We start from the raw sequence: 24,880 nt of genomic DNA on the forward strand, positions 1-24,880 counted from the left end.
GAATGAACCCCGAGAAAAACTATCACCGTTTTCCTTGGAAGGACCAGCAGAGCAAGAAAGAATGACCCTCTGAGAGGGAGTAGTAACAACAGTGTGTCTGGCATGGCATTTGGGAATCTGCTTAGGAATTTTCACAGCAGAAAAGAAAGCACTATTGGATGCTATTGCTACCTGAGTTATTGAGACAGTTAACTACGTCTCTTCCGAATCCGGAACAGACATGATCCTGACTGGGTTTGGGAGTAGGAGGTGAAAGGGTTCTTCTGAACCTTGTGTTTGGAGATGTGGTAATCATACCCAGATGAGATTGGTGTGGGAACCTCACACAAAGCTATATCCCAGTGTATATGCTGTCTCCGTCTTTGGTGATGCCATTCCAAAATTGAGATGTATAGCCAACTTATGTTTTCTGTTTTTTTGTATAGAAAAAAAAATGCCTGATTCATTTAAAATACAAAACATGATTCGGAATAATAAAGGGATCACATTGTTTTCCTGCTTTCTTTAATTTCTAGTCTAATTCTTTTCCTGCAGAGTATTAGATATATCTTTTAAAAACATCAGACAAACAAAGGATTCTTGATACCTGGTATTCGAGTAAGGACTTGGAAGCTGTACTCACAATAAGGTCAAGGCAGTTAGGCATGTTGCAGTCAGAGAAGCATCAAACCAAAGGAGGCCTCAGTGATGTGTCGCCTCACCTTCCTATAGACAGACCTCTCTAGTAAAGACAGCCTGAAAAGCAGGTCTTGTAGAAAATCGAATTTAATGGTTTAATAAGAGCATTTGTTGATGACTCTCAATCCAATTTTTATAATCCAACACTTACGTCATACTGTATACTTGCTATAAAGAAAACAGTAATGTCCAGCTCAAAGGAAATTATTGTTTCCACCATTTGCCGCTGTGTTGAGGTAGACAAAGTCAAGAAGAGAATTTGAGTTTCACTTTTTAACTACAAACCTTGAAAGAAGCCTGAGTTGTAAAGCCAGACTTCGCCTGTCAATCACAAGGTCCCAGTGTCTGCTCTGAAGTTGGAGTTCCGGAGTTTGCAGCAGTGCTGACCAGGATGCTGTGATGGTGTTAGCCAGCGGGAAGTATACTGGCCACCTGTATGTAAGGTTTGCTTTTAATTAGCCTTGAGTTCAGAATTGCTTTCATTTTAAGATGAGGAAACAAGTCTTTTATACAGCATAGCAGGTCTGCCATTTACTCAGTGCACTGAACACAGAGTTTACCCTCTATCCATATACCGGAATCCTCCATGTATAGCATACACCCAAGTTTTCCACATAGAAGCTGAGCCACAAAGATATCCAAGACACCTTTCTAACAACTGCCAAGTGATAACATAGAGCCTTCCCTGAGTCCCCAGCCTTTATCTAGACCACGTCATTCTTGACCCCTTTCAGGTAGGATTGGCCAGTAGTCATGCCGCAGTTTAAGAAATGAAGAGATGGTAGGCCTTCAGGACAAGGGAGTCATGTCTGTGTTGGTGACAGAGGGCTGAGCACAGTTGCTTTCCATAAAGACGCACATTTCCTTTTGTTCCTTCTTTCCCTAATCCAGCAGCACTCTGGAGGTAGGGACCAGGCTTGACCATGAAGATATAGACAAGTCTCAAGGGAGTGAGAGAGTAAAAACCACTGCTACTTAGAAGGAAAGGGCCTACCATCCGAAACACCCACCCTGGAGAGAGCCTGCGGCTGAACGTGAGCCATTTCAGTGTAGACTCCACTGGTGGTAGCATGTTACATTTCCCACTATTAAAAACATTTATAGAGACTGCAGACCATCGGTGGGGCAATGAGTTGTGGAAGGTACCCTCATTCTTGGTTGAGACAGGTCAAATCCCCAGAAGCCCTAATAGGGATGGTGGGCACATTCCCAGCTTTCTAGATCAAGGCCTCACTAGCTGCAGCACCCCACAAACCCCTTTAGAGAGGTTTGAGACAGATTGGTCACAGAGGACAACGCCCCAAACTCCTCCTCCACAGGTGAGGCTGTGACCACAGGTCACATAGGCTCAAGATCAGTTGTAGAGACAGGAGCATGCCCCTGAATATGTAGATGGGGTCTTCCCAAGCTCTCAGACCAAACCAATAGGAAGTACCTGCTGTCAGACGCTGTCCCATCCAAAAAGCTGTTTTTAAGAGTCAGGTTCAAAATTAAAGGTGTGCAGGAATTATTCCATCATCTGAGAGCTTCTGTCCTAAGAGCTGTAACACCGCAGCCTGGGGAAGAGATCTGCTCTCCTGAAATCACCACTGCCAGAAGCTCCCCTGCACTCCTCGCTGGCTAGTCAGTCTCCTGCTGGCTCAGCCTGGCACCAGCAACCAAAGTGGCAGCAGCAGAAATGGAGGTGGAGCAGGACCACCAGCAATGGAGGAGGCGGAAGGAGTTCCCTCTCCCTGCCTGAGTTCTCTCCCCCCGGCCTGAACCTGAGCACCTAACCGGGCCAGAGATCACTGTGGAGAGTCCCCCCCCCCCCCATAAACCCTCTCCATGTGCACACCAGAGTCCTACAGCCAACCATCCTGGGATGTGAAGGAGCAAGATGTGACCGCATGCCACATTGCTACTGCCATCTCAGAGTATACTGGAAAGTTCCCTTTTATATTAGATAGAGGTATGGGGGTAGGTAGGGTAAGAGGATCCTTCCTGAAATGCATGCTGGGAGTTGTCTAGATCTTCAAAGATACTTGGAGGACAGGCCCCAGTATTCCTAGATACAGAGCATTCACGTGTCAGAAAGCAGCTGATGTGTGGTGGTGGAGTGTTGAGGAAAGAAATCAGATAGGCATATCCACATATCCACATGCTATTTCAACCATGTTGAAGAGCACATATAGACAGGCTTCATGCTGAAGCAGTCCTCTCTGAATTTGGAGATACATAGTATCTGGAAACTAGTTTGGACTCAAGATGGTGGGTGAGAAGCTAAATTGTGCCTACTTTCCCAAATTAAAATCCTGGGACTGGTGTCTCAGAACACGACTGTAAATGGAGAGCAGTCCTTTAAAGGAGGGATGTAGATAACTTATGACTGCTTGTGTAAGGTCTTGACCAGTTTGACTGATGTCCCTACAGGAATATGTTACTGGGATACAGACACACAGAGGAATGTGTCATGTGAAGACTGGGAGGAAACTGGCCATAGGAAAGTCAACGACTTGGAGAAATCAACCCTAAGGGAAGCTGGAGCTTGAATGTGTACCCTCCATAGCTGTGGGAGAATAAATTTCTATTGTTTAAGCCACTGGGTGTGAGGTACTTCCTTTTTTTTAAAATGATCGCTCAAAGGAGCGAATGTAGTGACCTATTGTAAAAACTGTGCAAGCATTTGGAAAGAGCTGCTGCTGAGGCTGGGGCCATACTCGGTGGTCAGGCACTTGACTGGGAAGAGCAGTTTTTGCCAGCAAGAAGGAAGAAGAAAGGAAAGAAAGCAAGAAAAGTATTAGGAAAAAAAAACCACAGAAAATGTAAGATACCAATTCTCTAAACTCGAAGTAGAGTAGGTTATCTTTAACCTGGGAGACTTGCAGACCGCAGCGGGAACACGTAGTATAATTGCCTGGTTCAGTGTCAGATTGACATGAGACGGTTAAACCACCCCTCTTCCTGTTAAATTGATGCGCGTTCAAGGCATTAAACTTTTTCACTGTCCTGCTTAGGAACCAAATGGCCTAAACTCGCATGAATATGTAAATCAACCCCTCTAAGCACATTATTAATTATTTGGAAGACAGTTGGAGGTCACCAGCTCACACCAATTTCTGTGCTTGAAGTCTCATTAACACGAGACATCACATAGTGAGCGAGAATAAAGTTTATTGTGGTTACTAAATGTGTGTGTGTGTGTGTGTGTGATGTGAATACACACACAACAACATTTGGCACTAAATATAGAGCTACAAGGACCTGAATATATGCATATGTATGCATATGCTTTTACACACACACACATATACACACATACACACACATACACATACATACACACACATAGACACACACATACACACATACACACACATACTCACACATCTATATCTATCTATCTCTATATCTCTCTCTATCTATCTCTATATCTATCTATCTCTATATCTATCTATCTCTATATCTATCTATCTATCTCTATATCTATCTATCTATCTATCTATCTATCTATCTACCTATCTATCTCTTTGGATGATGATCACGGCATAGGTGTGATAAGGAATACAGAGAGCAGCCAAGCCCTAAGCAAAGAGGGCTGTGAGCAGGACAGTCACAGCCCTTACTACATGATCTTACTACACAGATGTGTGTGTTTGGACCATGTGGCTTGCCTGACTCTGGATTGTATGTTTCCCCAGCTCCACCCCTTAGAGTAAAGGTGACTTCTGCTTCATAGCTTACGTCGCCTGTGTCCTGCTTCCCTATCTTTGCCAGGTAGTTCAGCTCTCATGTTGTCTAAGCCTGTTTCTCCCCAGTGCAGAGCCCCGTCTCCTTCAGAAACCCTTAAGAACAGATACCTTGCTTTGTCTGGAAGGACTGTGGCCTCTCGCTTGACCCCTACAGCACTTCTTCAGTGGTATTTGGTTAATCTTCCCTGAAGGATGGATGAGGAATCTCTCCATGACACCCCACAATTCACAGCCAGAGCAATGAACAACCTGGTCTGAGTCACCAAGTGTATATGCAAAATCTGAAACAAATTGGGTCTCAGACACACACTTAAATTATCTTCACCTACAGAACACAAACAGCCCCACCTTTTTCCAGAATGACGTTGTGATGGGATGCACGCATCTGCGGCCTGTGAAGGCAAAGCCTGCGCCATATTTCCTGAGACACCAGAGGCCGTAGACTCGGCCCCTCACCGGGCACATACCTTCGCACGCACCTGAGCGTCTCTCCTGCTGCTTCGCCAAGTCAGCAGATACTCAGGGGTCTCTCACCCGCTACCAAATTCTGACCTAAACCATGGGATGAGCTGCCAGGAGGATGCCCTAAGGACCAGGGGTAAAGCAGTTTGATGGCTTGATGGCGGCACATCACATGCTGAGAGGCACGAAGGGCGCCTAAGGCAGGCTTTGAGCCGTGCTCCTCGAACGTCATCAGCAGAAGACGCAAACCATAGTGTGGGGCTCCCGTCAGCCCCATGATGCTTTGCTGCCACTAGGAACGGTTTCATTTATATTTCTGGCTGTACGCTCAGATTTTAGGTGGCAACCGAGATAAGAGGAGACACACACACAAAGCCAGCATCTGGTGCAATCAATAAAATTGATGAAATACAACCAGGAGTGAAGTCCCTGAATGTCGCGGCAGTGTACACACCACAACCCAGCCACCCGGACCACTGCTGTGAATGACAGCCTTCGGGGGAAGGCAGTCTGGTAAAACCTGTGCAAGATCAAGCTGGAAGGTTAAAGCTAGTGTATCCCTGTGTTAATTGGGTTCCACACATAGGTGGTGACCCTGAGAAAGGTTATGGAATGATTCCCAGGCAGAAAGAAGGAAGACATGGCTGGGGAGGTCCTATGGAGACCATTGAGCTATAGGCAACGTCCCTTCTCTCAGCCTAGGGGACACCATTCATGGTCTTACTACACAGACGTGTGTTTTTGGGCCATGTGGCTTGCCGTACATTTCAGGCTATATAAGACTGCTTAAAATGATTGGCTCAAAGGTCAGCAAATACCCACTGACTGCTGACACAGTCTTTCCGGCTTCAGAAGCGACGTCTTTACACCGATAATTCCCACTGTAGATGTTCAAAGTTGTGCTAAGTCACAAAGCAGTAAAAGGGGTTTGGATGCTCTAACAAACAGAGGGAAAGCGCCTAAAATCAGGCATTTTGAATGATTCCTGCACCTGTCCTGAATTCTCGCAGGCATCTGCCAGATCACTTCAGATAGGTAATGGATTTATGCCTGGAAAATGGTTTACTGCTATGCTCACACAGCCGAACAGAACAGTCTCTTTAAGAGTGCTTACTTTTAGTCAGGCGCAGTGGTATATACCTTTAAGCCCAGCATTGCAGAAGCAGAGGCGGGTGGATCTCTGACTTTGGGACCAGCCTGGACAATGTAAGTTCCATGGTAGAAAGGGCTATTTAGAGAGATGCTGCCTCAAGAGTAAAATGAACAAAAAATAGAATGCTTAATTTTAGTCACATGAAACATGAAAGAGTAGAAAAAATGAACAATGATTTTAAAAAAAAAGTTAGAACACAGATATTCAAGTAAAGTAAGACTCAACCATTTTTAGGGAGGAGCAGAGACTTGAAGCCTTTGTAACTCACTAAAGACAGGTACATGCCTCAGATGAACATAAAAGTCCTTCTGGAGCCTCTAAGGTAGGATTTCTATAAAGGCAGCAATTGCAGGGCCAGATGGATGGCCAGATAGACACGGCCTTGTTGATGTAGCTGAATAAGCTCCGGGACAACATCGCTTTTGCCCTACATCTCTGTTTCTGGTCCCTGTCTGTGTACCAGTCACTCCTTATAATGAAGTGACTTGATGGAGTGTTGGTTCTGTTGCAGGCAGGGAGAGGAATGCGGGAAAACCACGTGATAGATTGCTTTTCGCCAGACTCTGCCTGTGCTGAGACTGCTCGGCTTGCAGGCCTGTTTGTGCTTCCTCCTGACACACACTGGGCTCCATCTCTCAACCCACCTCTCCAGGCTTCAGTGCGCACTGTGGGCTTGTTTGTATCTGTGGAGCGAGATTGTGCTGTAAGAAATACGGGACGAACTGAGATGATCGATTGCCTGCCCCTGCCCCACATGCATGGGTAATGGCAGCATTCCTATGCCTATGGCCCCAGCCCCTGACTCATCTGTGTGACCCCTTGGCAGTACTCCTACGCTAATTACCCTGTGACTTGATAGGCATTTGGAAGCTACAGAAGATGAACTATGAGACAGCAGAAATAAGCCCTGGGTCTCTAAGTAATGTTGTAGAGTAGAGACCCCACAGCAACCCACACGGAAGGAAACGTTGGCTGCCATTGAGTTTTGGGGGTAGCTTTGGTTGTGGAAGGTAGGCTAGCCCCCATTTATACTATTCTAGCTTCTAAATAAAAAGAAGACCACCAAAACCGCTAAATGACTCAAAAGATAAAACAGGAAGGGTAGTGATAGGAATTTGAGAAACTTAGAATCTTTGACTTAATTCCAAGGCAGAACTAATACTTACTGGCTTTGGTTAAAGGGAAGAGAAGAAAAAAAAAAAGATGGTGTGTCAGTTGGTGAATTGTCCTAATTTTCCACTGTGGTTTTAGGAATCACATTGGTTTCATTCCTTGTATCCGTCTGGAGGCCAACATTTAAAAGCCAGAAAACAATTCTTTATTTTGCACACTGTGTTTAACATCCTCACTGGCTGTCTGAAGCCCAGACTCCTTCATCTCTGTAGGTATCAGGAGTATCTTGCCATCTCAAAAGGACCAGAAACACTTGTCTCATGCTGTAAGGCTGTGGGCAAAGACACTGAGGACAGACTGTGGAGACTATATGTGGTGGCTGGTCTTTCCTGCTATATGGCTTTTCCCTCCAGGGGTGACATGACCATCCTATTGCCATTTTGCAGTAGAGAGTCCTTGGCCCATGGTAACCTTGGCAAGTATTGAATAGGCCAATCCAGTTATAGTCTAGGTCTACAGTAGTGGTAGAAAGAGCTACTGACATTCTCCACAGAAGCAGAAGCAGAAGGTCATGGGATTCCAGCTACTATTCCGCCAACTCTCTACTAGGGGCAAGTGGTGATGGGAAATTCTAGCATGTTCAGGAAGCAGAAGGTTTATTAAAGGAGGGGCTCCATAGCAGAGCTTTCTTGAGCTTTCGTGAAGAATGGCTGTTCGGAGGTAACCCATGTTTCTGTAATAGCCCCCCACCCACACTCAGTACATAATCCCAATAGACTCATTGGTTCACAAGTTCAGACTTAAATGGACTCCGTCCTTTGGCCTGTGTCTGTGCTCTATCATGAACAGATGTTCGTTTTCCTTCTCCCCAGGAAAAGTTCACACAGCATTCTCCGTGTCGCTTTGGGGATAAGGGGCTGAGAAACAAATTGATGTGAATGTTTCTAGAGAGGATGAATGAAGCAGAAGGACGGGCTTTGAAAGTGGGCTCCTTAATATAAGGGGTCTGGGTACCTGGACGGAATGAACGTCTGTAGGACTCTACATGCCTGTACACACAGCCATGCTCCCCTCTGCTCTCCAGCCATTACGACATGAACACATTCACTCCATCATGCCCTGCCCTGACTAACTGTGAAAACAAGACCCTTGTTCTATTATGACAAAATTGAGATTAATGAAAATCAAACACCATTCTGCAGAAAGGGACACCAGTATAGAAAAAAAGGCAAAATGGCTGCTGTGGCATTTTGGTGTGATGTGGCTTTAAAAGTCCCAGATGGTAAGAAATATCTACTCTCTTTTCTCCAGAGACTGGCACTTGGGGGAGTTATAATCCTTGAACCTTTCCAGCAAAGCCCCCTCCAGAGTCCTCATCCTGCTCAGGACTTGGTCTTCTCTAATGAGTATTCTGGAGCTTCGGATGAGCCTGTCCTCTAAGGGAGGGCTCAGCTACACAGGAGACTGCTCGCAGCTTTGTCACCTCCCAGAGCTTTGAGACTGGCAGGGGCAAAGGGCTTCGAGCCTCCTGCTTATCTGTGACTCTGTGATGAGCTCTGAGAATACCTCGGACTGGAAATGGGCCAGAGCACGCTCACTTCTTAATAGTACTGACAATTCTGAAACTTGGAGAGTAAAAGAATCCTTCTTCAAGTGGCTTCTGTCTGGTGACTTGTCATTGGGGCGAGAATTCCGAATGTACAAGTGCAAAGTGACCCTGGACGAGAAAAGCAAAAGGCAACAACACGAGATAACAACCCCAGCCCAAAATGCACTTGTTAATCATGGCAGTGTGCAGGTTATGCCATTGGGAGCCTTCGCCACATGAGTTCTAAAATAAATCAGTCCCAAACCACAAGCTCCACCAGCACGAGTGCTCAGTCTTGAAAAGGTCCATTGACATTTCAAAGCAGTTCCCAGCATGCAATGTTAATAACTGGTTCAACATATACTTCAAAAAGCATTACAAAGTACCCGCTCACCCCAAAAGCCCCTATTTTTATGTAAAATTTTGTCACGTGTTCTGGAAACAGGTTGTTTGGCCTGCGTTTGAGATTCTCATTTTTAACTCTGGTAACACTGATTGTCCTGCCCTAATTTGCAGATAAAAGACAGAGGCACAAAGCAGACCTGGGCAGGAGCCTTTACACCATGGTTGACATGGCCTCTCATCCACATTCACGGTGCCTGTAGTATACTCCGCACCAGTGAGAGAGCCCCTCAGCTGCTTGCCTTCAAGTATGGTCTGGGCATGGGAAGCTCTAAAGAACGATGGGGCTAAGATGGGCATCTGGGTTTGCAAAGTGGTGCTAGTAAGAAGCTAGGCATTGGAGCCGCAGCAGCAGGGATGGACTTCGGCACCACATACACAGGGTTGAAGTCTCAGCTATGTTAGCTTCTGGTGTGACAGAAACCACAATACCTGTGATAGTTAAGCTTCACTGTCTATGTGACTGCGTCTGTTATCGGCATGGAAGCAGAGAAGGACCTAGTGTGTCCATGATGATGTTTGCAGAAAGCTTTGACTAAGTCGTGAAGACCTGTTCCGTGGGTTGAGGACCTGAGCTAATCATTAATGCTTACTACCATTCTCAGCCCCCTGATTGCGGGTATAAGGTGACTAGTTGTTTCGAGGGACTACCTCCATGCCTTCTTGCCTGGCAGACTGTCCCCTTACATTGTGAGCCCCAAGTAAACATTTCATCCCTTAAGTTGCTATTATCAGGTATTTTGACATAGCAACAAAAAATGTTAACTAGTCCACACCCTAGCAGGGTGACGCAATTTAATCCTGGGCATCCAACAATACTTCACCCTATGCGTGAACCACTGAGCTGATTTTAAGAACCAATTTGCCAGTGAATTGTCTCTAAGGCGGGCCAAGTGAATGAGCAGAAAGAGAAAATAGCCACGTAAGGATTTAGGTGTCACTGCCCTTAATAAAGTTCCCTTGACAGAGTGTGTCATCTACCTTTGATGAGGTGGCGACCGAGGAACCATCACACTGGGCGTGAGTGTATAACACCAGGCAGGTAGTATTTGCACAGGGTGTCTCACCTGAGCAGCTGATTTTCACGCAATGAGAAAACATCCAGCCGTACCCGAGACTCTTTCACTCAACGTGGGGAAACACGCACTAGTAGTGTCAAAGTCAGATTTTTTTAAAAGTGAACATAATACACAATCACAGATGCTGTCACTAAGCGAGTTAAGCCTTCATGATGTTGTAGTTTTGGAGGGACACGTGGGAACATACATGGAAACCCTGCTAAAGCGATAAAGCGTCGCGCATTTGAGTGGAGCATGTGGAGTGGAGAGCTTACTCAGAACTAAGTAATAGGAGTCCTGCTGCTGGCTGTCCCGGCTTGTGGTTATCTGCCTCACTCTTTCTCAATGAGATAAACGAATATGAGATTAACTGTTTCTTGCTAAATGCCATAGGGAAGATGTGCTGGGAAAAAAAGTTCTCTACAAAGGAAGCTATTTTTCACATAGAAAGCAAGTTTGTGTGTACCGTGTTTAAATCACTGACGAAGGGGAAGGGTACTCATAGGCATTTTTGACAATATGAAAGAAGGGAATGGGGCAGAGAATTTGGAACTCATTAGTGCCCACCTCGCTCACCATTGAAACAAGAAGACAAGCTCCAAGGTTCACAGCTCTGAACCCCTCCACCTCATTGGCATACTTAGTTAAAATTGAAGTTAGGTAATTTTCAAACAGGCATTTAGCACACAATTGGAGCCTATATAACAAACAGAGCTCACTGTAGTAGCTTGGTCGGGCAGAGCCTTCCTCAGAACGATTCTTCCACAAGAATTCTGTGACCAAGAATTAGCTGTACCTAGGCTAATCCAAATGCATTCTTATAAAAAAAATAGCTGTGATCTAGTTTTGCAGATTGCTGCTGTGATGATGTGGGGCAGTCGGCATCAGGCTATGTTGAAAACACCTCATAGGATAACATTTGCTTAACCTGCCTCTCAGTTTACAAATGACCGAGAAAAAGAGATGAATATAGAAACGTAAAAAAGTTGAAATTAGATAAAAGCAGACCACAGTATACTCTCACTTCTCAATTATGTGATTAGAAAATTTGCCCAACTTCTCTGCTTCTCTGGCGAGGTGGCGAGAGTCCATCTGTACCTTCTGGGAGGGGACATGGGAGATGGAAATAAACACATGCTCTACCTTCGACCTGTTGGCACAGCAACCCCTCCACCTTACAAGGAGTTTATTTCAGGGATATTCTGATAGCAGTAGAAAAATCTGTGCCTGCACTAGCCAGCTATCAGAGCAATGTTTGTAATAGGAAGAAAGAAACCCAAGTGTTGTACAATAAAAAGAATGAGGGTCTATGTACATAATGGAATTTGGTGATGTTATATTCTGAGGAATGGAGGGAGTATATCTTGTTCAGGAGTGATCTCTGTGATGTATTGATGCATACTATTGATGGGAAAGACAAGGTTCTGAAGAAAGCAGCCATGGATGATGATCTGGCTGTCAGTAAGAGGGATTATTATTGTTGTTATTATTATTATTATTGCCGAGGGAAAAATGAACACGATTTACAATATGATTTTCAATGAAAATTCCGTAAGCCTGGATCCGAACTGAAGAAGTCCATGCAAACTACTATTATAATTTGTATTCTAAAACAGGATGGGAAGAAGTACCCCAGGCAAGGGCTCATTCTCTGACTGACAAACACAATTCCCACCTGTGGGAAGCAGCGCTGCCACAGAAACACGGGCTCCAGTCACTGCACAAGAATCCTAAGACAAGGGGGCTGGGGATTTAGCTCAGTGGTAGAGCGCTTACCTAGGAAGCGCAAGGCCCTGGGTTCGGTCCCCAGCTCCGAAAAAAAGAACCAAAAAAAAAAAAAAAAAAAAAGAATCCTAAGACACACATTCCACCTGTGGCACCATGTGAACAGGAGGACCGCGGGGCTGCAGGCTAACTTTGTTCTTTACTATTGTATGTCCACAATATTAATTTTCTACAATTAAGAAATATGCAAAAACAAACTCTAATTATATCTCGAGTTAAGGGTAAAGTCTTAAAACGGGTACTTAGAATGGTTTCCACAGACTGATTCAGTGAGGAAAATGACTTAACAATAAGAAATTATTTCAGCAATGATACTGGGGTCAGTGAGATAACTCAGTAGGTAAAGGCACTTGAAATCGTTGCAACCCACATGGTGGAGGGAGAGAAATCACCCCCCAAACTGTCCTCTGACTTCCACATGGGCCTCACGGCTCACGTCCACTGCTTGCCCCATCCCCAAGTACATGAAACTAGAAATCCCCAAGTGATTCTCTGGGGTTTGATGCTTTTGCTCAAAATATGAAAGCATGGTGTGTTTGAGTGAGTTTTAATCCATGTATTGATGTGCATATATGTAAACTATGATAAGACATTTCCTTGTGGGCAGACTAAGGAACGGTGTGACTTACAGACTTAGCACCGCCATTAGCGTCTTATGTTTGGATCTGTGTCATCTAGAGGCATACGCATGTTTGCTGTGACTCTAACTAAAGCCAAAAAGCAAAATGACCACAGAGTCAAGGATCCCAAAGTATCGACAGAATGTCACAAGTATCTAGTTACAATATTCCAATCAGTGGGGAACATTCAATCTCATTATAGTCATTACAATATATGTGTAGTGATCCAGGGATACCAACCACGCTAAATATACAAAAATAACTCAAAATGCATCAATGACCTAATAAAAAATGGGCAACTACAAGAGAAAATCATAGAAACAAATTAACATTATCTCAGATACGGCAATGAGTCATATTTGACACTGAAATAACAAGGTGTCAATAAGTTGGACTTTGCCAAAATTATTGGTAAGCAGATCAACTACAGAAAGGGACAAATATTAACAATAGATCATAAAATATAGTATTTAGATATCTGAAACATGTATTTCTTCTTTTTAATTATTATCATCATGTTTGTGTATGCATGTATGGGTCATGGCTGAGTGCGTACAGGTCAGAGGACAACTTGAAATAGGTTCTTTCCTTCCATTACAGGTTCTGGGATGGAATTCAAGTTATCAGGCCTAAACAGCCTGCACTCTTAGCACTGGACCATCTCTCCCATACAACAGTTAGACAACAAAATGACAAACAATCCAGTTTAAAAATGAACAAAGGACTGAGTAGACTCTGTAATGAACATATAGAAAACAATCACATGAGAAGATACTCAACATCAAATGGCTAATGGTCATTCTACGGGAACATCTGGATGAAACCGCTCTGTATCCAGAGTAACCAGCCCAGTATTCGTCATCCAAACCCACTAACACTTGTTGTATCTTTAGCGAATAGCATTCAAGTTTGTTTTCAATGCCTTTAAGCAAGGCATACAGATTCTAGTGGGACACAGTTCTGAGGAGTTTTGTGTCTTTGGTGATCTAATGGCTAATGTTTCTTACTAGGCCATCACCGTGTTCAGATTTTCAACTCCTAAGCCAGGATGAAGCATATGCTAAACAGTTTGCATCAGCGATTCTTCTGTGATCGATTAATATTAGGAGGTAAGAAAGAATAAAGGGCTCTTCTTACCCACACACGGCAGCGAGTAGCCAAGCTGAGCGTCGTGGACAAACTGCCGATCGTTGAGCCTTGTGACACAGTACAAGTGGAAGCAGTCCAAACAGATCACGTGGCGGTGGTTACATTGGAAGACCAAGACAGGGTTCCTGCACAGACAAAGAAGAAGATTCTGTGGGTCTTCCACTGTGGAGAGAATTCTGTAATAATGAAGGTTGCTTTGCACATGCTCTATGCCAATACTGTGCAACCTTGAATTCATCCATTCCAAGGCCATACCTTAAACATCGGAGGCTCTCCACGAGCTGTATAGAACATTAATTGTGCTACTTTATACTTAAATCAGTAGGTTTATCAGTCAGCTGTTTACACATGACTATCTTTTGCTAGAAGTTTGCCCTGATTCTCAATTACCCTGGGTATTCACTCAGAATACCTGTGAGATGGCCCTAGTATCTCCTTTCACTGACAAGTCCCTGACTACATACACACTGACCACACAGCATGGACACATTGTTCCTCCTCAGTGTGCCCTCAGTGCGGTGGATACCGCCTACATATTATACTTATATTCTCACAAAAGCAGGTCATTTACACACTTCTTGAACTTAATTATAATAATACATAAAATCACAAGTTGCCAAAGTCGAAAGGAAAATGACCATTGCCCTGAAGAAGCTATGCCCAACAGCCTGTCCTGTTAGCCCAGCAAACAAATAGAGGAATTCAGAAGCAATAGATTAGCCAATGGGATTTTTTCCCATTTAGGAATTTTGTCTGTTCTATAGTCATCATCTTATGAAAATTCTCAATATCTCAAATTGTGGTTATAAGGTTCTTAATAAATCAATATATATATTGAAACATGTCACTGTGGTGGTCTTTGAGGATTTTTAGCTATGACCCACTTCATGTTCTCCATTTCTCTCTTCCTGATATGTAGATAGCAATGTGATCAGCCGGCTTTCTGCCCCTGCTTCTCTGTCATGCCTTCCCTGTTAGGATGGACTCTCTCCCCATGGAACCATAAGCCAAATAAACTCCATTATCCTTACGTACTTCTTGGTCACAGCATTGTATCACAACAATATAGAAGTAACTAATATGGCTATAAGAAAATAAATCTCGTGAAGAGTCACATCGTTTTGCTGGCAAATGAACCACAAGTGCTTATGTGAAGAAGAGGACAAATTGATTATGTTAATATGAGATCCGTCCCAGTTCAATAGTGAAATTGCCTTGCAGTCAATTTAAATAAGCCCATTGCCTAGGCAAAGACACAATACAACCATTTCTGTTCGTACCCAGTTCTTAGTAGTTATAAGATCTGTTTTTTTTTTTTAAAGTCCTTTCCCCAGGAGGAGAAAAAAAAATCAAGATTAAATATGAGCATTGTAGCAGATAACTTTTTAACAACTACAAGGTTTAAATAATTCTGTTACATCACTTCTTTTAAAGCAGCACCTAACACGGAAAGTGGAAAAACATTCCCTGGTGTGTTAATACTACGATAGAGTCCCTGAATGCAGTTGGGTGTGACGGCGAACATCCTCCTTTCTGAGCACTGCACAGCCCACTTCAGGGGTTTGATTCCTACTTCCAGATCCTTAGTTAACTGCTCTGAACTTTCAACCCCTTTTCTTCCAGCTGACTATAAAATAGAGCACTTCCTTATCACTAACTTTTTCTGCTGTGCGTACGCGCACGCGCGCACACAAACACACACACACAGATACACACATGCACGCACAGACACACACACACAGACACAGACACACGGACACACACAGACACACACACGCACGCACAGACACACATACACACACATACACACACATACACACACAGACGGACACAGACACACACACATACACACACAGACGGACACAGACACACACACAGACACACACACACGGACACACACAGACACACACACACACACAAAGTGTGATCTATGTAGCAGCTATATTTTACCATTATCTATACAGAGGGGCAATGAGAAAGATGCTCTCAACTGTGAGTGTGGCGATGTTAAGGCAGACCAAGGCTTACACTGCCAACTCGCTGTCATCACAAGCGAACACCGGCGAGACCGTTAGAATGTGTAAAATTCCCTATAGATAACAAGTCTAGAAGGAGTGCTTGCAGGTGATCCTAGAAAGCAAATAACAGTCTGCAAAATCATACCAATCCACCCAAGCTCTGCCACCCCAGAGTCTCGGCACATAGGTTCTTCCTAACTTAAAAAAAAGTTTATGTGTATATGTGTGTACCTGAAACGTACCACATGCTTGAAGGCGGCTGAGAAGGTTAGAAGAGGGCATTAGGTCCTGAGTATTGGTGTTATGCATGGTTTAGTACTGGGAACTGAACCTTGGTTCTCTACAGAGCTGTAAACACCTTTAACTGCTGAACTGTCTCTCTGGCCCTGGTGAATGTTGGTATTTTCTGAGGGAGAGTTTGCTCAGGTTGGGTAGGCAGCATGCATTTACTGCATTTATTGTTTTTCCTTCAGTTACACATAGTCCACAGGCATAGAGGCCATCCACACAATCCGCACAAGGTGCATTGCCCTTATTAATGACATCATGGTATTGAAAATAGATCAACAAAAGACAGAAAGCATACAGGAAGCCATTACATGAGACAAACTCTGCAATGAATGAGGGCCCCATACATTATAGAAGGTTTTAGTGGCCCCAAAGGACACACCATCCGTCTGAAGTAAAAGAGACATTAATGCTCTATACCTCTGTAATCTCACAGAAGGAAGCAGGGTGTGGTGAAGCTGAGGGAGGCATATTTTCCTAGGGACACAGGAAGAATCCTTACAGAGTACAGGAGCCGCTTATGCTCCCTGAATTAAGTTGGAAGGAAAATTTGCCACTGTAGTTAATCGTAATTCCCAAGGAGGGGCTCCTGCCATGTATGGGGCTGGGAAGAAGACTCCTGCATCAGGCAGCCCTCTGGTGCTGGTGAACATCATGCCCTAGTGCTTCTCTCTAGTGCTCTCAAGTAGAGGGCAGTGGCAGTTGGGGTGGCAGTTTTAGGTGCAGGCACCAGGATGTGAGACCCTATGGGATGCTGATCACAGCAGCTGGTGTCCGACCGCTTGCACTGGTACAAAACTGCAGATTTCAGATAGGACGTTAGAGAAAGTCTGCGTGAATAAAAGTGGAAGGAATGGGGAGAATGGCTTGGCAGACAATGAGAAGGGAAGGGGACAGAAACACAGAGGTGGCCAGTGACAGACATGAGGAGCATTTATCGCTCTTGAAGTTAAAGCCACCACATGGGCACAGGGTATGAAGGGAACATGGGGAACTGGCCTAGCAGCAGGAGGAGAAAGCACAAGTACTTACATTTGTTCTCTTGGTGAAAGGAAGAGCTATCCAAACTGCAAGACATTGAGGGGGTAGAAGAGTCATTGCAGAATTCTCATCGTCTCTTGTACACACTTAATTAGTATAAATGAACAGATGTGGAGATAATGTATAGACACATATGTGCATATGTTGCGATACATTCATACAAAGGCAGTTAGCTGGATCTGTTGGACACACACCTATCTTTTATCTATCTACCTATCATCTCTCTCTTCATCTGTCTATAGACATGGCCTATATAGATACATATCCACACATAGAAGCTACATAAATACAATTGCATTTCACGAAGAATTACCAGCAAGTTGAATTTCTTTATAAAGCTATGAAATAAATGTTGTTAATCTTTTATTAACCCTCCCCTAGTTGTGGTGGTTTGAATGAGAATGGCCCCCACAGGCTCACATGTTTGAATGCTTGGTTCCCAGTCAGTAGAACTCTTTTGTAAAGTTAGGAGGCGTAGTCTTGTTGGCATAGGTGAATTACTGAGGGTGGGCTTTGAATGAGCTCTCTCTGCTTCCTGTTTTGCAGTTCCTGGCATCCTGTCTTTGTTCTACGGTTGTCAATGCTCACCCTCTGGAACCACAGTCTCGATTAATGGCTCCATTCTGTAAGCTGCCTTGGTCATGCTGATAAAGTGAGGAGAAGAGATGGAAGGGCGGGAGAGAGCGCTGACCTTGTTCAGGGTGTGGGATGAGTCACGTTCTCTTGACTGTGCCACCCGCTGAAAGGTTTCCTGAGTTCTGAATGCTTGTTTCTCCTTAAACTTCATATACTGAGTCACTGTCCCTAAAGGTACCACATTAGGAGGCAAGGTTTAGAGAAGGCGCTAGGTCCTAGAGACCTCATGAATGGGGTTAGTGCGGTTGAGAGGGAACCTCAGAGTTCCCTCATTCCTTCCATTGTACAAGGACAGAGAAGCTCTGTCTAGGGGCCAGTAAGCATGTCCTCAATAGACACCAAGACGGGGCTGGGGATTTAGCTCAGTGGTAGAGCGCTTACCTAGGAAGCGCAAGGCCCTGGGTTCGGTCCCCAGCTCCGAAAAAAAAAGAACCAAAAAAAAAAAAAATAGACACCAAGACTTCTAGGACCTTGATCTAGGACCTCTAGAACGTTAAGAAATAAGTTCCTATTATTTTCATTAACTACATGGTTCCTAGTCTTTTGCTATGACAGCCCAAACAGATGAAGAAAGTTTCTGAACATGTGAGGAGAATTATGTTTTAATGAGTATAAATTTGGGTTTGGAAAGAGAGAAGCCGAAAGCATTGAGGACTTCTTGGAGGTAATTTTCAGAACTCTCACGTGAATTTCTAAGGAGTTGGACTGAGCAATGGAGACAAATCGATGAACATGAGTAACATTGAGTGGGAGCTGTGGGACTTATTTCCCATGGGTCTTTTGTTCCTCCTGAGTTCTTCTGTGCCCTTTGATCAAATTACATATAAATGTCACTTGATCAATCTAGAAATGAGTTTACCCCAATGAGCTAGGTTACAGAGCAGTTAATTAAAGGTTAAATAAAGTTCTCAATCTTAAGTAAAAAATAATTGCAAACATGTTATTTGACATTACTGAAGTTATTTGTGAGCAACGAGGATTCCCTGTTTTGCTAAAGGAAGGATGTGCGGGCCATCTATTCACATACTATTCAGCACAACTGAAGGAGATTCTGCAAAACAAAATCTAGGGCAAGCCATTCCACCAGTCGGCCAGAGCAGATGATTGTTGCATGGTATTGCCCACTTGGAAACCCTGTTCTCCAGTACCTACAAAACCACTAGTAATGCTTTTGTATTTATCCAGTAATGTATACAATTTAATCCAGTCCTTCTCATGTTCAGTCATTTTCTCCTCCCTTCTCCATCTTTTCATCTATCTTGTCCTGGAACTCCAGCAATCCTTTTGAAGTATAGGTCGTGGTCCCAGGTCTCAGGTCCTGGGATGTGCACTGAAAAGCAATGTGCTGGGAACTTGCAGTGATGCAGTAAGAAGGAATAACTGTAAAGTCTCAAGGACATACCAGTCTTGTAGAGTGTTGGGGGAGGGGGAGAAAAGCATTTAAATGCACGTAGACAGCTCTAAGTTTTGTTAGAGTTGTAGGAAAATCTCAGCAAGCTCTGGGGTAAGCAGTCTCTATGATGCTTTTGCAAGGCCCACCCCTCGCTCCCGTTCTCTTCCACATCAAATGGACTGTTGTCCACAAAGCAGGAAGAATGGACAATGGAACATATAGTGCCATGCTCTCAGTAATAGAGCTGGCTGCCGCTTGCTCTCTGTCCTCCATTTCAGGTGTTGAGGAAGACAAGCGTTCCTGGTGGTAGGGATACTCCAGAAGCTTGATGAGTACTCCGTGTGGCCAGCACTGGGGACTCTTGGCAGCAGCCAACAATGACTGTACTGTCACCCACATGAAGCATCTCTCAACTAGGTCTTCCAAATAGGGCAAACCGAAGATGACTCTTACCATAGCTGGCATCTTGACTCTAACTTCACTCGGTACCTAGGCCAAGGATGATCTGGCCAAGTCTTCGAAAATTCCTGACTCATGGAAATTGTACAAGACTAGATCCATTCCGTTCTTTAGCCATTAAACTGTTGGTTTTTTCTTTTACACATAAATATCCAGGTAATATAGACTCAGTGGAAGAGGAAGCCATGCTGAATAGGTCTTAGAAGAAGATACAGAAGTTAGAAGAGAGTAAGCAGTATTGGATGGAAGATCAAAAATCTCATGCCAGGACCAACAGAATCTTTTGTGGTCAAGGGCAGAGAGTAAGGATCCAGAAGCACTGAGGACTCAGGGCAGTGACATTACTTATCTTTCCATTTGCCCCATGCAAAGTACAGTTATGTAGAAAACTATATATGCTCATATGTAGTGTATGGAATCTTGAGCATAATCACCCGAAAAGCACAGCCAATTAGAATAAAAAATAAAACCATGTAAGTGTGAAACCCTCAAGCAAGCACAAGGAGACAAACTTTTCTCACTTGTGGGAGAGAATCTTTTCTCTGAGCTGGCACTTGACCCTTGAAAAGGCATGAGCTGTTTCTACAGTGTGTTAAGGTTGGGCAGCAGGCACATAGATGTTATGCCCCAGTTAACAATCCTTCACGTCTCTTGGCAAACTCTCAGCTCATGAAGAACTCCTGGGAATTCTGTTAAGTATTTGATTTGATAAAAACAATTAGAGGAGAGCAGAAGCATTGCCCTTAAATAACTGGATTTATCTCCTTAACTGTCATCTTAAATTTCTGTTAGAGTTGGCTTATAAAAACAACAAACAACGGAGACATCAGAGATCTAAGGCAGCTTAGTTGGTTTTCTGGATTTGGCAAAATCACCTACTGTCTAAATGCACCACCGATGAGGAACTCTCCACCACTGTGCCAGTTACCAAACAGCTGGAGTAGGCACCCTTGTGTCATAGGAGTTCATTATTTGAGTTAGCCAAGTGAGCCGTCCTCAACACTGGAGGGCCCCTGATCCAAATACTAATTGATAGGATCAGCTTTCAGAAATTAAAATAAGCTTCAACAGTTAAATGGCCTTCAAAATTCCTTCTAGCAGCCAAATTACAAAGCCCAAAGAAAGTTTCTTTGCCAGTTAGTCTGCTTGGAACTTATCACGTCCCTGGAAGCTCAATAACTATTCCTTCCAGTTTCTCCATGCCTCTCGGTAGCATTCTGTTTCACCTAGTCCGGTTTGTTATATGTGTACAACACACACTCACATGCACACGAACATGCACATGTACAAATACAGAGCTGACTTGCAGAAGCTACAGTTTTTTGGTACAGACAAGGAACCCAGGGCACGAGCTCCTCACTTCTATATTTTACATTCATTCGTTCTGCCAATGTTGTGCAATAGCCACTGCGACGCTCCAGGCATTGCTGTGACAGGTGTGGCTTCGAGACTCCTGGCCCATCTTTGGGATTGACAGGAGGAGCCCTAAAACTGGACAGGACTCGGTGAAAATGGGCCACACATAAAGAAGACATAGAACAAACTTCCCTCCGTCTCCCTCCCTCCCTCCCTCCCTCCCTCCCTCCCTCCCTCCCTCCTTCCTTTCTAAATAGAGGCATGGGTGGTTCAGTGGTAGAATTCTCGCCTGCCTTTCTAAATAGAGGATGGTAATAAAATAGTAAACAAAAGGCCGTATAAAGATGTTAGAGATTTCATCATTGTATCGATCCCCTTACTGTAACAAATACCTGAGATAAACTTACAACGAAGAAAGGTTTATTTGGGCTCCAAGTTTCTGAGCTTTAATCCATGGCTGAACTTCGTGTTGCTTTGTGCTTTCCATAGGACAATGCACCATTGTGGCATATAAAGCCAAGTGACTACAGGCAGGAGAGATCTCCACTGCTCTTATGGAGGCTGGTCTGGTGCTGGGACAAGCAATCAGGGGCAATTAGCCCAGGATACTTAATAAAGAATAATATAGATGACCATGCTATTTGTTTCCACATTACCAAGGTCCTGAATTCCTCACAAAGTAAAGATGAGACTGGAAGGCTGGAGACGTGGCTCAGTTAGTAAAGCGCTTTTCTTTCGGTTATGTGTATGAGAACCTGAGTTCAATCCCCCAAACCAAACCAAACCAAACCAACCAACCAACCAACCAAACAAACAAACAAAACAAACAAACCAACCAACCAAACAAACAAACAAACTGGGCATGGTGCACCTCATTTGTAACCCCAGTTCTAGGCAGATAGAAAGAGGTAGATTCCCCAGGGGACATGGTGGCTGTCACTGGCCAGCCGATTACCTGGCTGATTTAAATAACCTAGGTTGACAGCATCTGAAGAATGACAGTTCAGGTTGTTCTCAGGCCTCCACATGAACACATGTGCATCAACATATACAAGAGTGCCTGCACACACATGACAGTGTGCATGTGCATAGACACACACACACACACACACACACACACACACACACACATTCTCAGGAACATAAGCAGAGATGTTGCTTCCTTAGTTTCCATAAGTCATACCCATGGATCTGTATTTTAGGCTTATATAATAACTCCAGTGTGGTTGAACTGATGCTATTTGAAATCACTGTCAATAAATAGCCTTGACTGAATAACAATATAAAGCCTTGGGCATAGAGGGAATTATGGATTATTGATTTCCCTCAGATGGTTTCAATCTGGAAGAGATTTATCTGATATCAGCATAGCTTATGTATTTCTAAGTATGACAGGCTGAACTCAAGCGTGATCCATTTGCTTTTGAAGCATTGGAATATAAATGTGACAGCAGATATTAGAAGCAATAAAAAACGTTCTTTCCTTTTATAAGATCAAGTGTAAAGCATGTCACTTAACCCTATTTAAAATTTGTTCATTATGGCAACATAATTCATTAGCAACACCCCAGCATTCCTTGCCATGTCTTTTATAGAACCACTCAGACACTTGTAAATAATTGTGACTAATAGGTAAATCATAATGAGATAACTCTGGGATGTAATGACGAAACTAAAAACTCCATTATCTTTGAGTGAGAGAAAAAACACATCTCATAAGAAATTGTCATAATACTTTCTGTTTCCAGTCTTGACTGTAGGCTTGACTGGATGGGGGAGCACTTAGAACATTAATAGGGGCCATGTCTTTGAGGGCTTCTACAGACAGACTAAGGGAGGATGACCCACGCGGAGTATGGATGGCACCATCCCACATGTAGGGCCCCAGACAGAATAAAAGGAGAAGCCAGCTAGCTCGTGTGTCCTCTGATTTTTGGCCACCATGATGTGAGAAGCTCAGCTGTCCTGCACACTACTCTCCACGATAAACTGAGTCTCAGAAGCCAGGAACCAAATGAAACATCTCCCCCAATCTGTCTTGGCCAGCTATATGCCACAGTGTTGAGGAGTCTAACACAACTTCCCGTGTCCTAACCCAATGTCTCCATGGCTGTTCTCTCAGAGTACATTCTTTGGACATGGCCAATACATACAGCTCTAAAACGCCGAAGCTAGATTTAACATAAAATCATTTCTGGGGCGCACCATTTGCATAGAGCCATCTCGTGGTACAGCGATTTAGCTGTTGGAGCTGCTGCCGGTAATAATACATACCGACTCATGCACATAACTTGTCTTTGTTTTTTCCTCTGTGAAGAACAGCTAGAAGCAGATAATGCCCGGATCTACTGCAAAAGCCTTCTGCTAAACTGAGAAAGATAGGAAGACAGATCTTGTTTAGATAAGAACCCCGCCGAGAAATCAATTGTTCTAGTGTATCCCCAGATCTCAAGACAGAAAAATTAATGTGCACAGAACCAGTCCAGTGGCTGTGGATGGTAGGAGCTCTTTAACACAGAAAAATTACTACAGCCACAGAGTGCCTTAAAGACATGCGTCTCTTCTTGCCAGCTCACAAGAACCCTGTGCGGATGATTACATATTGCTCCTGTATTCATCCCTTTAAAAAAATGAATGAATTCTAATGGGATGCTGACTCCTCCCTCCCTTCCTTCAAAGCAGCATGAAGAACCAGGGCCTCAGCAGTAGGGAGGGTAGTCTAAAGAGAGGAAACCTCTGAAGGACTGTACACCCTGTAAACCAGCTCTATAAGGGAAGTGTCTCAAAAGGAGGAGGAAGAGCGACATCTCTGAGGTACCACGGAGCCAGCATTAAAGCACCAACATCACTTAAGAATTGTGGAATATTGCTATAAAGCTTTACTTTCTAATCTTAATTTTCAATTTTTATTTAGTCTTGCTTATAGCTAGAAAAGCAATAAATAGCAAGCCTGAGATAGTTCCCTAAAACCCCAAACCAATAGAATTCAGTAGAGCATGGCAATACAAGCCCAAGGGGCTCCCTGTGAACTCAAGACAAGTGAACTCATACAGATACTTGGGGGTCTGTCCATATGTGCACAGTTAAAGGTGGGGGGGCCAAGAGTGCTTTAGAAAGAACGCTGGGGTTGAGAGCTGAGCTGCAAAGAACCTTGTTCTGTAAAACGTTCAACACGAGTTCCATGTCAGGAAGAGCACAGACATGCCAGTCTCTGGAGAACTTTTAGATATGAAGACTTCATTGGCTTCCATTCAGGAGAGCACACATCATCTTCTCTTGAAGCTTATAGAACCAGTGCTTTGCCTACGTCATAGGTAGAGGTAATTCTTATTTAAGATGCCAGCTTGTCATGGCCTCTACAAGGAATGTATACACTATGCCCAAGATGTGCATGAGAGTCTTATGTCAACTGGACATACACATTAGGAGGGAACCCCAATTGAGAAAATGCTTCTGTAAGATCCTGCCCTAAGGCATTTTCTTAATTAGTGATTGATTGGGGGAGATCTAGTCTGTCGTAGGTGATTCAATCCCTAGGCAGGTGCTCCTGGCTTCTAGAACAAAGCAGTCTGAGCAAGCCCGGGGGAGCAAGTCAACAAGCAGTACCCCTCAGTGCCCTCTGCATCAGCCCCTGTCTCCAGTTCCTGCCTTGCTTGGGTTCCTGTCCCGACTTTCTTCAATGATGAACAGTGCGATGGAGGGAGAAGCCAAATAAACTCTTTCCTCCCCAACTTGCTTTTTGGTGATGGTGTTTTGTGGCAGCAATAGAAACGCTAAGACACAAGGATAAGAAAGACAAACTCATAAATAGCTTAAATCGGTTTCAACACGAAAAATTGAACCACTGTTTATTTCTTCTTACTGGATATGCAGTCTTGGGGTTTGCATACACTAAGCACCTAACTCTGGGCTCCACCCCAGAGCCTAATCTAATTTTAGGGCTTGCCTTT

At 43.9% G+C, this 24,880-nt stretch overlaps 1 protein-coding gene across 13 annotated transcripts in view; it reads right to left on the minus strand.

Moving 5' to 3' along the window:
* Positions 1-24,880, minus strand: part of Prkn (parkin RBR E3 ubiquitin protein ligase) — a 1,193,833-nt gene that overhangs the window by 404,156 nt on the left and 764,797 nt on the right. For all 13 annotated transcript variants that reach the window (XM_063272040.1, XM_063272046.1, XM_039088710.2 and 10 more), the window contains 1 exon segment: positions 13,728-13,864. In XM_063272040.1, coding sequence (XP_063128110.1) covers positions 13,728-13,864 — 137 coding nt within the window.

Source organism: Rattus norvegicus, chromosome 1, assembly GCF_036323735.1.
Source record: "Rattus norvegicus strain BN/NHsdMcwi chromosome 1, GRCr8, whole genome shotgun sequence".
In the NCBI taxonomy this organism is placed as follows: domain Eukaryota; kingdom Metazoa; phylum Chordata; class Mammalia; order Rodentia; family Muridae; genus Rattus; species Rattus norvegicus.